Source organism: Ranitomeya imitator, chromosome 4 (genome assembly GCF_032444005.1).
Source record: "Ranitomeya imitator isolate aRanImi1 chromosome 4, aRanImi1.pri, whole genome shotgun sequence".
In the NCBI taxonomy this organism is placed as follows: domain Eukaryota; kingdom Metazoa; phylum Chordata; class Amphibia; order Anura; family Dendrobatidae; genus Ranitomeya; species Ranitomeya imitator.
In genome coordinates, this window is record NC_091285.1 from 372710340 (window position 1) to 372725175 (window position 14836).

Sequence of the window (14836 nt, forward strand, 5' to 3'; positions counted from 1 at the left end):
TACCACCATCACACACTGCAGGACCACCATACCACATGCACAACACCTCCAGCTCCGGGTCCACAGCATTAACCCCTCGGTAAGAACAGTGTACGGTTTATAAGACGCATCCCAATTTTCCCCCTTATTTTGGACATCATAAAAGTGCGTCTTATAATCCAAAATATACAGTGGGGCAAAAAAGTATTTAGTCAGTCAGCAATAGTGCAAGTTCCACCACTTAAAAAGATGAGAGGTGTCTGTAATTTACATCATAGGTAGACCTCAACTATGGGAGACAAACTGAGAAAAAAAATCCAGAAAATCACATTGTCTGTTTTTTTAACAATTTATTTGCATATTATGGTGGAAAATAAGTATTTGGTCAGAAACAAACAATCAAGATTTCTGGCTCTCACAGACCTGTAACTTCTTCTTTAAGAGTCTCCTCTTTCCTCCACTCATTACCTGTAGTAATGGCACCTGTTTAAACTTGTTATCAGTATAAAAAGACACCTGTGCACACCCTCAAACAGTCTGACTCCAAACTCCACTATGGTGAAGACCAAAGAGCTGTCAAAGGACACCAGAAACAAAATTGTAGCCCTGCACCAGGCTGGGAAGACTGAATCTGCAATAGCCAACCAGCTTGGAGTGAAGAAATCAACAGTGGGAGCAATAATTAGGAAATGGAAGACATACAAGACCACTGATAATCTCCCTTGATCTGGGGCTCCACGCAAAATCCCACCCCGTGGGGTCAGAATGATCACAAGAACGGTGAGCAAAAATCCCAGAACCACGCGGGGGGACCTAGTGAATGAACTGCAGAGAGCTGGGACCAATGTAACAAGGCCTACCATAAGTAACACACTACGCCACCATGGACTCAGATCCTGCAGTGCCAGACGTATCCCACTGCTTAAGCCAGTACATGTCTGGGCCCGTCTGAAGTTTGCTAGAGAGCATTTGTATGATCCAGAGGAGTTTTGGGAGAATGTCCTATGGTCTGATGAAACCAAACTGGAACTGTTTGGTAGAAACACAACTTGTCGTGTTTGGAGGAAAAAGAATACTGAGTTGCATCCATCAAACTTCATACCTACTGTAAAGCATGGTGGTGGAAACATCATGCTTTGGGGCTGTTTCTCTGCAAAGGGGCTAGGACGACTGATCCGGGTACATGAAAGAATGAATGGGGCCATGTATCGTGAGATTTTGAGTGCAAACCTCCTTCCATCAGCAAGGGCATTGAAGATGAAACGTGGCTGGGTCTTTCAAAATGACAATGATCCAAAGCACACCGCCAGGGCAACGAAGGAGTGGCTTCGTAAGAAGCATTTCAAGGTCCTGGAGTGGCCTAGCCAGTCTCCAGATCTCAACCCTATAGAAAACCTTTGGAGGGAGTTGAAAGTCCGTGTTGCCAAGCGAAAAGCCAAAAACATCACTGCTCTAGAGGAGATCTGCATGGAGGAATGGGCCAACATACCAACAACACTGTGTGGCAACCTTGTGAAGACTTACAGAAAACGTTTGACCTCTGTCATTGCCAACAAAGGATATATTACAAAGTATTGAGATGAAATTTTGTTTCTGACCAAATACTTATTTTCCACCATAATATGCAAATAAAATGTTAAAAAAACAGACAATGTGATTTTCTGGATTTTTTTTTCTCAGTTTGTCTCCCATAGTTGAGGTCTACCTATGATGTAAATTACAGACGCCTCTCATCTTTTTAAGTGGTGGAACTTGCACTATTGCTGACTGACTAAATACTTTTTTGCCCCACTGTATAGTAGATTGTGAGCTTGTGATTGTAACCTCTGACTTCTGGTGAGTCAGAAGCTGCAGTCATAAGGTGGCGGATAAGTACCAGAGTAGTGCCTGGAAGAACAGAAGATGACAGCTGTTACGTGTACTACTAGAGGCAGGGCACAGACAATAGTGATACCACTCCAGTGATGAAATAAAAAAAATGCTGGAATGGTGCATTAAAGCAATTTTATTAGTATTTTTTTAAGGAATTGCTGTAATTCCATCCTATAAATATTTCATGTGGTCTAAGCCTTAGGGCCACTTTATGTATGTAAAGCAACATCTTTTTTACTGTACTGTAATCAAATACAACCTTGGCTTGAATTATTTTCGTACATTACCTCTTTATGTTTCTCAGTGATGTTTTCCAGACTAAGTGAATACACATGATCTCTACCTCCCACAAACAGTCTTTCTTGATATTCATCCAAATACATGGTACATAGGTCAAGACCTCCAAGCTGATTCTGGAAGATTGAGGTTCTGTTCAAATCCCACAGCTCTGAAATACAAATCAAATAGTTAAACTACAATTTACATGTTAACTATGAATTAACATATAGGAGAATACAAAGAATTAGAATGATTTCTACATGAAGAAAGTATCACTGGAACTTAGCTTTTTCCCAGAAAAAAAGAAATAACAAGAGGATTGTAAGGATTGTAAATTAGTATCAACTTTGTAAATTATAAATGAGTTGTAGGGATTCCTTAAGAAAAAATGGAAACTGCAGTAGCAACATTGCACATTTATCCTAAAAAAAAGTTGTCTTTCTGTTACAAAACGTTTTAATTTAATGGGATAACTATACAGGGGCTTGTCACAAAATTAAAATATCATCAAAAAGTTAATTTATTTCAGTTCTTCAATACAAAAATGAAACTCATATATTATATAGAGTCATTACAAACAGAGTGATCTATTTCAAATGTTTATTTCTGTTAATGTTAATGATTATGGATTACAGCCAATGAAAACCCAAAAGTCATTATCTCAGTAAATTAGAATAATTAACAAAAAACACCTGCAAAGGCTTCCTAAGCATTTAGAAAGGTCCCTTATTCTGTTTCAGTAGGCTCCACAATCATGGGGAACATTGCTGACTTGACAGATGTCCAGAAGGCAGTCACTGACACACTCCACAAGGAGTGTAAGCCATAAAAGGTCATTGCTAAACAAGCTGGCTGTTCACAGAGTGCTGTATCCAAACATATTAATGGAAAGTTGAGTGGAAGGAAAAAGTGTGGTACAAAAAGGCACACAGGAAACCGGGATAACCACAGCCTTGAAAGGATTATTAAGAAAAGGCCATTCAAAAATTTGGGGGAGATTCACAAGGAGTGGCCTGCTGCTGGATTCATTGCTTCAAGAGCCTCCACACGCAGACATATCCAAGGCATAGGCTACAAGTGTAACATTCCTTGTGTCAAGCCACTCATGTCCAATAGACAACGCCAGAAGCGTCTTACCTGGGCCAAGGAGAAAAAGAACTGGACTGTTGCTCAGTGGTCCAAGGTGGTGTTGACAGATGAAAGTAAATTTTGCATTCCATTTGGAAATCAAGGTCCCAGAGTCTGAAGAAAAAGTGGTGTAAAGTTTCTACAATCAGTGATATTTGGGGAGCCATGTCATCTGCTGGTGTAGGTCCACTGTGTTTTATCAAGACCAAAGTTAATGCCGATTTCTACCAGGCAATTTTGGAGCACTTCATGCTTCTCTCTGCCGACAAGCTTTTTGGAGATGGAAATTTCATTCTCCAGCAATACTTGGCAACTCTCCACACTGCTAAAAGTACCAATACCTGGTTTATAAACAACAGTATTATGCTTCTGTCACACTAGCAGTATTTGCTCAGTATTTTACATCAGTATTTGTAATCAAAAACCAGGAGTGGAACAAATAAGGAGGAAAAGTATAATAGAAACATATGCACCAATTTTGCATTTATCACCCACTCCTGGTTTTGGCTTACAAATACTGATGTAAAATACTGACCAAATACTGTTAGTGTGACGGCAGCCTTACTGTGATGAATTGACCAGCAAACTCGCTTGACCTCAACACCATAGATAATCTATGGGGTATTGTGAAAAGGAAGATGAGAGATACCAGACCCAACAATGCAGATGAGCTGAATGCTGCTATCAAAGCAACCCAGAGTTCTATAACACCTCACCAGTGCCACATGCTGATCGCTCCCATGCCACACCGCATTTATGCAGTAATTGATTCAAAAGGAACCCCGACCTAGTATTGAGAGCATTTGCTGTTCATACATTTCAGTAGACCAACATTTCGGATTTTAAAATAATTTTCAAGCTGGTGTTATAAAGTATTGTAGTTTACTGTGATAATGACTTTTTTGTTTTCATTAGCTGTAAGCCATAATCATAAACATTAACTGAAATAAACAATTGAAATACATCACATGATGAGAGCATTATACTGCCTCTGTACAAATCCCTAGTTAGACCGCACATGGAGTACTGTGTCCAGTTTTGGGCACCGGTGCTCAGGAAGGATATAATGGAACTAGAGAGTACAAAGGAGGGCAACAAAATTAATAAAGGGAATGGGAGAACTACAATACCCAGATAGATTAGCAAAATTAGGATTATTTAGTCTAGAAAAAAGACGACTGAGGGGCGATCTAATAACCATGTATAAGTATATAAGGGGACAATACAAATATCTCGCTGAGGATCTGTTTATACCAAGGAAGGTGATGGGCACAAGGGGGCATTCTTTGCGTCTGGAGGAGAGAAGGTTTTTCCACCAACATAGAAGAGGATTCTTTACTGTTAGGGCAGTGAGAATCTGGAATTGCTTGCCTGAGGAGGTGGTGATGGCGAACTCAGTCGAGGGGTTCAAGAGAGGCCTGGATGTCTTCCTGGAGCAGAACAATATTGTATCATACAATTATTAGGTTCTGTAGAAGGACGTAGATCTGGGGATTTATTATGATGGAATATAAGCTGAACTGGATGGACAAATGTCTTTTATCGGCCTTACTAACTATGTTACTATGTTACTCTGTCTGTAATGACTATATAATATGTGAGTTTCACTTTTTGTATTGAAGAACTAAAATAAATTAATTTGATACTCTAATTTTGTGAGAAGAACCTGTTTATGATTTTAGAACCATTTAGCTGTTCTACATTGATGTGTTCTATCTACGCAAATATTATACCGGTATCAGTGCAAATTTGATATTTATATGGTACATATATGACTTTGAAGTGAACATTATGGGCATGGTTACTCAGTGGTTAGCACCACAGCCACTGGGGTCCTGGGTTCAAATCCCTCCTAAGACAATATCTTTAAAGACTTTCTATGCTCTTCCTGTGCTTGCGTGAGTGTTCTCCCACATTCCAAATATAAACTGAGAGGAAATATTGATAATAACATTCATTGATGACTATTTCAAAATGCTGTGGAAAGTAATGGCACTATATGAGCAAGTAAAATAAATATTTGACATTAATGCTTGATTTTATAAGACAGAGAATACAACAAAGAACCTATGTGTGAAAAAGTGCTCTGGGTTGTAAGATGGTAGTTACTCTCTATTTGTCAACATTACATAACTCTAATAGCCCTGCCTTCTCCTAGAATCTACAGCTGCATTCAAAGTTATTCATCCCTGATTGCAAATGTCTTTATTAGCAAGTTTACACACCTTTTGCTGTTTGCAATAAATAGACGTGAGCAAACCCGTGGATGTGTTTGTTCGGCTGGTTCGGGCAGACTTTTTTTTAAAGTCCAGTTTAGGTCCCAAACCCATATAAGTCAATTGAGACTCGAACTTCAGAGCTGTAAATGGTTATAAAATGGTTGTAGTAAAGGCTAGGAGGCTGCAAAAAGAAGGTAAATGGGGGTAAGAGCAGGACAATTGCCATGCAAACAAATGTAGATAGGAAAATGACTAAGGGTACTGTCTCACAGTGGCACTTTTGTAGCTACGACGGTACGATCCGTGACGTTCCAGCGATATCCATACGATATCGCTGTGTCTGACACGCAGCAGCGATCAGGGACCCTGCTGAGAATCGTATGTCGTAGCAGATCGTTTGGAACTTTCTTTCGTTGCTGGATCTCCCGCTGTCATCGCTAAATCGGTGTGTGTGACACCGATCCAGCAATGCGTTCGCTTGTAACCAGGGTAAACATCGGGTTACTAAGCGCAGGGCCGCGCTTAGTAACCCGATGTTTATCCTGGTTACCATCGTAAATGTAAAAAAAAAAAAAGAAAAAACAGCAGCAAAACACGGCAGAGGTTCTTACCTGCCTAGGCCTCCAAACAAATGCACTAACAGGATGCAGTGGACCCATGTGGTAAAATAGAAACACAGGTGCAGCATACCCGATGACGCAGCCACTCACCAGCTACCAAACTAATGGAGGGGGTGGCTGCTTGGCACATAGCTGCACATAAAAACTTGTAAATGTAAAAAAAAAAAACAGTACATACTTACATTCTGGTGTCCGTCAGGTCCCTTGCGGTCTGCTTCCCGCACTGACTGACTGCCGGCCATAAAGTGAAAGCAGAGCACAGCGTGCTGTGCTGTGCTTTCACTTTTACGGCCGGCAGTCAGGCAGTGCGGGAAGCAGACGGCAAGGGACAGACACCGGAATGTAAGTATGTACTGTTTTTTTTTTTTACGCTGGTAACCAGGGTAAACATCGGGTTACTAAGCGTGGCCCTGCGCTTAGTAACCCGATGTTTACCCTGGTTACCCGGGGACTTCGGCATCGTTGGTCGCTGGAGAGCTGACTTACCAACGATCACGGCCAGGTCCTATCGCTGGTTGTGATCGTTGGTAAATCGTATAGTGTAATGGTACCCTTAAAGTGGTTATTTCACCATAAAAATCATGGTAAAATAGGAAGTAAATTAGTGACTTAAGCATTTTAAGTTAAAAACTTCACCCAATGAGAAGTTGCCTTATTTTACATATTCCTCACTTGGGCATACCAAACACCTAAAAAAATTAATTGCAAGTGCATCATATGACTTGTAATTTATTTAATTGATTAATTTTTTTTTAGGTGTTTGGGGATTATAATTGTAAGATAAGGCAAGTGGGGCTGCTATTTTGTATTTGATATTTTATATATACATATATATATATACATATATATATATGTGTATATATATATATATATATATATATACATATATATGTAATTTATGTCCTGATACGAGCACATTTTTTACTATTAATTTTATTATTTTGCCATTTCTACCTAATAAAGGCATTTTATTACCGATTTTCTGCTTGTGATATTTTTTTGGCAATCCATGTTTTTGGTTGGTGTGGATAGTCTCTCACCTAAGTGGTAATCACTGTCTTTCAAATAACACAGTGGCTGTTGATTTAACGTATGTATATATAATATTTTAATTTGTTAATCCTGGTAGCTCTTCTTTTAACTAGTTCCAGTTTTTCAATGTCTTTAAAATGTGGTGTCCAGAACTGGACACAGTATTCCAGATGAGGCCTGGCCAAGGAGGAGAAGAGGGGGATAATTATTTCATTTGATCTAGATTCTATGCTTCTCTTAATATATCCTAGAACTGTGTTTGCCTTTTTTGCTGTTGCATCACACTGTTGACTCGTGAAGTCTGTGATCTATTAATATATCCAAGTCTTTTTCACACGTGCTGTTGATTAGTTCTCTTCCTCCCATCCTATAGATGTAATTTTCATTTTTGTTACCCAGATGTAGAATCTTGCATTTCTCCCTGTTAAATACCATTCTATTAGTTGCTGACCATTGTTCAAGCTTATCTAGATCCTTCTGAATCCTTTCTCTGTCTTCTCTAGTGTTCTCTAGCAGTCTCCACCAGGTGGAAAGGCAGCATTTCAAACTCCAGTAATTTAGAAATACTGACATTCAGGCACATGGCTTGTGGGTGGTTATGGTGGAATTTTCTCTTTCTCTCGAGGGTTTGGGTGATGGAGAGCTAAAAACTTCCATTGGACAGTATAGACATGGTCAGTGAAACTGCTGGTAGTGGGAGTGTTTTTATCACATTCTCTCTTTGCAGGGACACAGATGGCCTTGTTGAACGTGACCAAGAGGAAAAGGCCGAGAGTGCAGCAAAAGAGGGAGCAGAAGATGGCTCTGATTTGTCATGCTACTCAAGATGTATATTCCATTGCACCTTGGGCTTGCATTTGAGATGCCTGATCATGCAGGTGGTGCTCAGTTGTAGAATATTTACGTCTCAGAACTTGAGGCTCTAATAGCACAGAGTGCAAACAGCTTGCTGCTTGTTTTCACTACGTTGGGTGAAGTCCCATGCTATGGTACTCCTTTGAGCTGGCATTTGTGTGCTCATACTATTGGCATGGGGAGCAGTAGCAGACAATCTCCTGGCTATTGGCCATCCGCTGTTCTTTCCACCCTGCTCCCTATTTGCATTACCACTTCCTCTTCCCCCGAACTGCACACTTCACTATGAGGCTATTTGATCCATGTGGAGTCGAGGACCTCATCATCTTCTGCCTCACCTTCCACCTAGTCTGGAACCCTGTTCTCCTTGACAGTCGGCACACTGCAGAAAGCCACAGCAGTTGACACCTTTGTTTCCTCATCCCCAAAAATGTGCTGCGGTGGTACACTGATCCTGCGCACTGGCCCTCCCGCATACTCATCCTGCAACAGAACGAGTGGTTGGGCAACAGTGAACTCAGTCTCTTCCATTTCAAAAGGCAGGGCCAGGTTGATGGGCCACAGAACCTCAAGCAGTGGATTCATCAAAAAGCAGAAGATACTGCTGCATGACTTGGGGCTCAGACTGCTTAGATGAGTTAGAGACCAACCAACCACACAGACGGACATACACTAGACCTGGTCTTCACCTGTCTCTGCTCTCTATCTAACTTCACCACCTCCCCTCTCCCTCTATCCTACCACAATCTGCTCACCTTCTCATCCCTGTCCTCCACACGGTCACCCATGTCCAGCAACATGCACACTTCCACAGAAAACTTGCAACCCAGACACCCACATACTCTCTGACTCTATCCTACCACTGGCATCCATATCCTCACTCCACGACACAGACAGTGCGGCTGCTTCCTACAATGCCACTCTCGCATAAGCTATTGACACAGTTGCCCCTCTCGTTCATGGCTGAATGCGACATATCAATAGACAGCCTTGGCACTAACACCACTAAAAAGCTCTGGCAAGTGTCTATTGGTTGCAGAGCAGGGTTGGAAGAAAACACTCGCAAAATAACTTCACTGCATTCAAACAGGCAACACTCGCTTTTAAATATGCTCTCACCTCTGCTAAACAGGCCTACTTCACAACCCTCATATCATCCCAATCCTACAACACTAAACAGTTATTCAATACCTTTAACTCAATCCTTCGCCCCCCATTGCCCCCTCCAACCTCCCTCAACTCTGCTGTGGACTTTGCCACACACTTTAAAAATAAGATCTACCAAGCAAGGCAAGTCTTTATTGTTCAACCACCACAACCCCTTTGTATACCAAACCAATGCCCAAACCCCATAACCTCCCTATCCAACACCACTGAAGGGGGACTTAATTGACTCCATTCCAAATCGCACCTCACCACCTGTGCGCTCGACCCAATCCCATCCCACCTTCTCCCCAACCTCACCACCACACTTATCCCATCCTTAACCCACCTCTTGAACCAATCACTAACTTCTGGCACCTTCGCTTCTGCTATCAAATATGCCACAATCACACCTATCCTTAAAAGCCAACCCTCGATCCAACTGCTATGTCCAGCTATCACCCAATATCGCTGCTCCCATTTGCTTCCAAACTCCTGGAGCAGCATGCCCATGCTGAACTTTCCTCTCACCTCTTATCTAACTTGCTCTTTGACAATCTACAATCTGGTTTCCACCCCATCACACAACTCCTCCTTCTAGACCTGTCCTCTGCTTTCGACACAGTTGACCACTGCCTCCTTCTACATATCCTCTCCTCCTTTGGCATCAAAGACCTCGCCCTATCCTGGATCTATACTCTTCTCAATCCATACACTTGGTGTGGGACAACTCATAAAGTCTCATGGTTTCAAGTACCACCTTTATGCTGATGACACTCAGATCTACCTTTCTGGCCCAGACGTCACTGCTCTGCTGTCCAGAATCCCGGAGTGTCTATCAGCCATATCCTCCTTCTTCTCCTCTCGCTTCCTCAAACTCAATGTGGACAAATCTGAACTCGTCATCATCTTTCCTCCATCCCATAGATCTTCCTTTCCTGACCTATCTATCGCAATTAATGACATCAAGCTTCCCCCGTACTGGAAGTCTGCTGCCTCGGAGTAACCTTTGACTCTGCCCTGTCCTTCAAACCGCACATCCAAGCTCTTTCCACCTCCTGTTGCCTCCAGTTCAAAAATATCTCCAGAATCCATCCTTTCCTCAACCGTCAATCTACTAAAATGCTTGTGCATGCCCTCATCATCTCCCGCCTTGACTACTGCAACATCCTTTTCTGTGGCCTTCCTGGTAACACCCTTGTACCTCTCCAGTCCATCCTTAACTCTGCTGCCCGACTAATTCATCTCTCCTCACTACTCCTCCGCTTCCCCCTTCTGCAAATCTCTTCATAGGCTCCCATTCCCTCAGCGTATCCAGTTCAAATTATTAATACTGACCTACAAAGCCATCCATAACCTGTCTCCTCCATATATCTCTGAACTAATCTCCCGATATCTTCTCTCAAGTAATCTCCGATCCTCCCAAGACCTCCTTCTCTCCTCCACACTTATTAGCTCCTCATCTAACCACCTCCACGACTTCACCCGAATATCCCCCATCCTTTGGTATTTTTTGCCCCAACACATCTGACCAACCACATTCGAATCCTTCAGACGGAACCTGAAAACCCACCTCTTCAGGAAAGCCTGCAGCTTGCACTGACCCCGCTGCCTCCTCATCACTACCGGAGATACTGCCTCACCAACACCGGAGCTCCTGCAACTGGAGCTCCTGCAACCCTCAACCTGTTTTCTCCTTCCCCATAATCTTGTAGAATGTAAGCCCAAAAGGGCAGAGTTCTCGCTCCTCTGTATCAGTCTGTCATTGCTAGTTTGTTTACTGTAAGTGATATCTATGATTTCAATTTAAATTCAATGGTGCTATATAAATAAATAATAATGATAAATAATAATAATTTGCAATGGGGTGAGGTGGAAGAAAAATGACTGAGATCTTCAGGTGCCAACTAAATGCTTTCTGCAGGGGACTTGGTGAAAGAAAATCTGAAGGAACTGGAGGCACTTTCAGCCATCAAATCTAACACGGCCTCCAAATGTTCTGGCTACACCATTCGTGCAGCGGTACTTGAGCCTACTAAGTAACGCAGAACATCCTTTCACCTGCAAGTACCTGAAGAAGGTGTTGCAGTTGGACACATAACAGATGCAGATAGACCACTTGCTTTCCCTGCATCAGCTACACCATCACCACCAGCAGCACCAAGACCACGTCTCCTATTTTCTGCTCTCCTCATGTTTTTCCCCTTTAAATAAATACCTTGTAGGCAAAAGGCTGGACTTGGACACTCTAATCAGAGTACAAAAGTTTATGTAGCACAAAGCAATAAGATTTTTGCCACAGAGAAGGTTTTATATAACAGAGCAATAGAGTTTTTTTGCCACACAGATCAAGGTTTTTTTTTCCCATAGAGTGCAAGTTTAATATGGCACAGAGCAATAGGATTTTAACAACAGAGAAAAAGGTTTTTATGCAACATAGCAATAGTATTTTTTTTTACCACAGAGCAATGACTATATGACACAGAGCAATAGAATTTTTTGCTACATAGAGCAAGGTTTATATACTACAGAGCAATAGAAATTTTTGCCAGACAACAAGGTTTATATGGCACAGATCAATGAGATTTTTTTTGCCACAGAGAACAAGGTTTATATGGCACAGAGCAATAGGATTTTTTCCACAGGGAACAAGCTAAATATAGCACAGAACAATATAATATTTGTTACCAAAGAAAACAAGGTTTATATGGCACAGTGCAATAGTATTTATTTTTTTCCAGAGAGCAAGGTACAGATTTCTGTAATCGAATTGTGAAAAAAGAGGGTGATGGTGATCTGTGCTACGTTTGACGTGTCCAAAATAACAATCTAATATGCGGTAACAGGGTATCAATCAGTTGTAAACCATCAGCGCAGATCACCTTCTGGTGCCATTAAACAAAAATATATTAAAAGCATTGAATGTTCCTAGAGATAAAAAAATAAAGTTGGAAACGTAGTTTTCAAGTTCAAAGCTAACGTATCACTGGTTACACTACCTGAATGTGACAGAGATTAAGCTATTACTGGCTGCTCTCAGATTTAAAAATCCTCGAGTAAATGGAAAAGGCCTATAGAAAGATTTGATAGCATCAAATACATAAGTTGCAGTTTGCAATAAGGCACTAAATATTGAAAGTTTTCATTTCAAAAAGTAAACCTCTACTCACACAAAAGCACAAGATATTATTGCTTTAATGCTCAAAACTATATAACTTACAAACATTTTGGATTATGTTTTATGGAATGAGGAAACAACATTGGAACCTTTCAGGTCTATGAATCATTGGTATGTCGGGAGGAGGAAGAATGAAGAATACACAAAAAAATACCCTGCCTTCAATGAATCATGGCAGTGGCTTAGTGAAGTTCTGGGGAGTATTTTGTTTCCTCTTGCACTAGAGACTGGCAGTGTGAACATGACTAGATGAATTCAATCAAGTATCATGAAATCCTAAGAGAGAATGAAGCTTGGCCATCATTGGAATATCCAATAGGACAATAATCCCAATTATACCTCAAAGTCCATGATAGCTTGGTTTCAGAAGAAGTCCTGATGATTCTGGAGTGACTGTCACAGACATAAAACTCCTTAGAAAATCTTTAGTGAGATTTGAAGAAGGTGATTGCAGTAAGCAAATCCAAGAATATTAGTGAACTGGAGGACATTGCCCATGAGAAATGGGCTAAGATTGCTCATGAACTTTGCCAGATGCTGGTGTTATAACAGCAAAAGGTTGACCTACTAATTACTAAAGACACTTTTCATTAAGTTGTTGAACAATTTTTGAGACTACAGATGTTATTAAAAGTGTCATTTTGTCTTGAACTTAGAGAAGCCACTTGTTTTATTAGTTGGGTTGAGTTATTTAAATTGTTCTTACTTGTTTGGCTTATAACTAACAGAAGATAGTTTGAAGATTTTGATAATAACCTAATTTGTAATGGGGGGTTGAGTAATTTTGACTGCGACTGTATGTATTACTCCGTATGAGGTCTATTACAGTTTTTATGGTGAGTTCAAAGTGATAACTATATTTTTGTGCCCTTCAGTACCAGATATTGGTTTCCCTCATCTGCACTGGAGTACAGTAGTGACCCTTGCCTTTCCTAAGGGGTTACCTAGACACCCTGTAGATTGTATGTTTTACATGAAAGTAAATGTTCCTTTTTACCTTTCCCCGATGGATGCAATTCTAGTTTCAGTTTATAGCAAGCTTAAAGAGATTGTCTTATGAGCAAAGTACATTTTAATCAATAGATCTTGGAATAAAAAATAAGTTCCACAGTTTGATGTGTTAAAAAATGTTCCTGTGCTGAGATAATCTTATAAATGTGCCCCTGCTGTGTGCTGTGTAATGGCTGTGTCTGACCATGCAGGAACATGGTCTGATCATCCTTGTATAGAAGTGGAATGGCACCAAGACACCAAATTTCACCATCAGCCCATTTCCTTTTTAAAGCCGCTATTCCTCTCACATGCGGTTTACCAAAAGCAACTGGATTCTGGTGCTCAGCTTAACAAAACAGTGATAATCCCATGTTCCATATGAAGAGATTAAAGACAGCGCCACTCACCAGTATGCTGAAATGAACGGTTCCCTGAAAAATGCCCACAGGAAAATTGCCCACAGGAAAATTGCCCACATGAAAAATGCCCACAGAAAAATTGCCCACACAGAAAATTCCCCACATGGAAAATTCCCCACACGGAAAATTGGCCACACGGAAAATTCCCCACACGGAAAATTCCCCACACAGAAATTTCCCCACATGGAAAATTACCCACATGGAAAATTGCCAATTGCAGCATCACAAAGTTTCAGATCTATGATATTTCAGGTGCAAGGTGAGGATGTTCACATAATATGTGATCAACTTGTGATTTACAGATGACCTAGTGCAAAACTGCAAAAATGATGATCTGTGGTTTCCAGCAGTCTGTCATTATCAGCAATAGATAGATCTAGTCTGCTCTCATCTATCACTGATTCTGCCTTACTCCTCCCACCAGCCCAGCACAGCAACACATGCAGCAGCAGTGTGATCCAGAGGAGCTATCACTGCTATCAGTGCTCACAAAAGTATCACTGCTGCTGGCAGAGATAGTTGGTCCTGGAAGCCCAGAAGGCACAGCAGAAAGGTGAGATTCTGTCACTTGTACCACTTTGTGTTCTTGCTGAGAATGTATGATATGCCTTTGCAGTGGAGTCCGATGGGTCCCAGTGGGAAATTTGGACCTTCCCCCCCACACACACACGTTGGTCAGATGTATGGGCCCCTGTAGTGTTCTAAATTCTATAAAGACACATGAATTGCCCCCCTCCCCCTTCATTATGTAGTAATGTCCCCCATACTGTTATATATGCCCATCATCCTGGTGAATATGTCTGAATCTTGATATATATGTCCTAATGCTGGTATATATGGCCCCCATCCTAGTATGTATGGTCCACATGATCTCCATCCTGGTATTTATGCCCCCTTTCTGGTATATATGTCCCTATCCTGGTTTACATGGTCCCCAATCCTAGTGTATGTGTCCCCGTTCTGACCCTAATGCATAATTAAAAACAATAACATTCTACTCACCTTTCCTCTGCTCCCACGTCGCCCAGTGTCTTTTGTAGCCACCGCACAGCCCGGCAGCTGACATCGGAGTGTGCGCCATTTCATGCACCGCTCCCTGTGGCTGCACATCTGATGTCA

At 41.4% G+C, this 14836-nt stretch overlaps 1 protein-coding gene across 2 annotated transcripts in view; it reads right to left on the reverse strand.

The window, feature by feature from the left end:
* SEMA3E (semaphorin 3E) overlaps nucleotides 1-14836 on the reverse strand; it is a 392121-nt gene that overhangs the window by 200674 nt on the left and 176611 nt on the right. For both annotated transcript variants that reach the window (XM_069765160.1, XM_069765161.1), the window contains exon 2: nucleotides 2139-2299. In XM_069765160.1, coding sequence (XP_069621261.1) covers nucleotides 2139-2299 — 161 coding nt within the window. The remainder of the gene's footprint in view (nucleotides 1-2138; nucleotides 2300-14836) is intronic.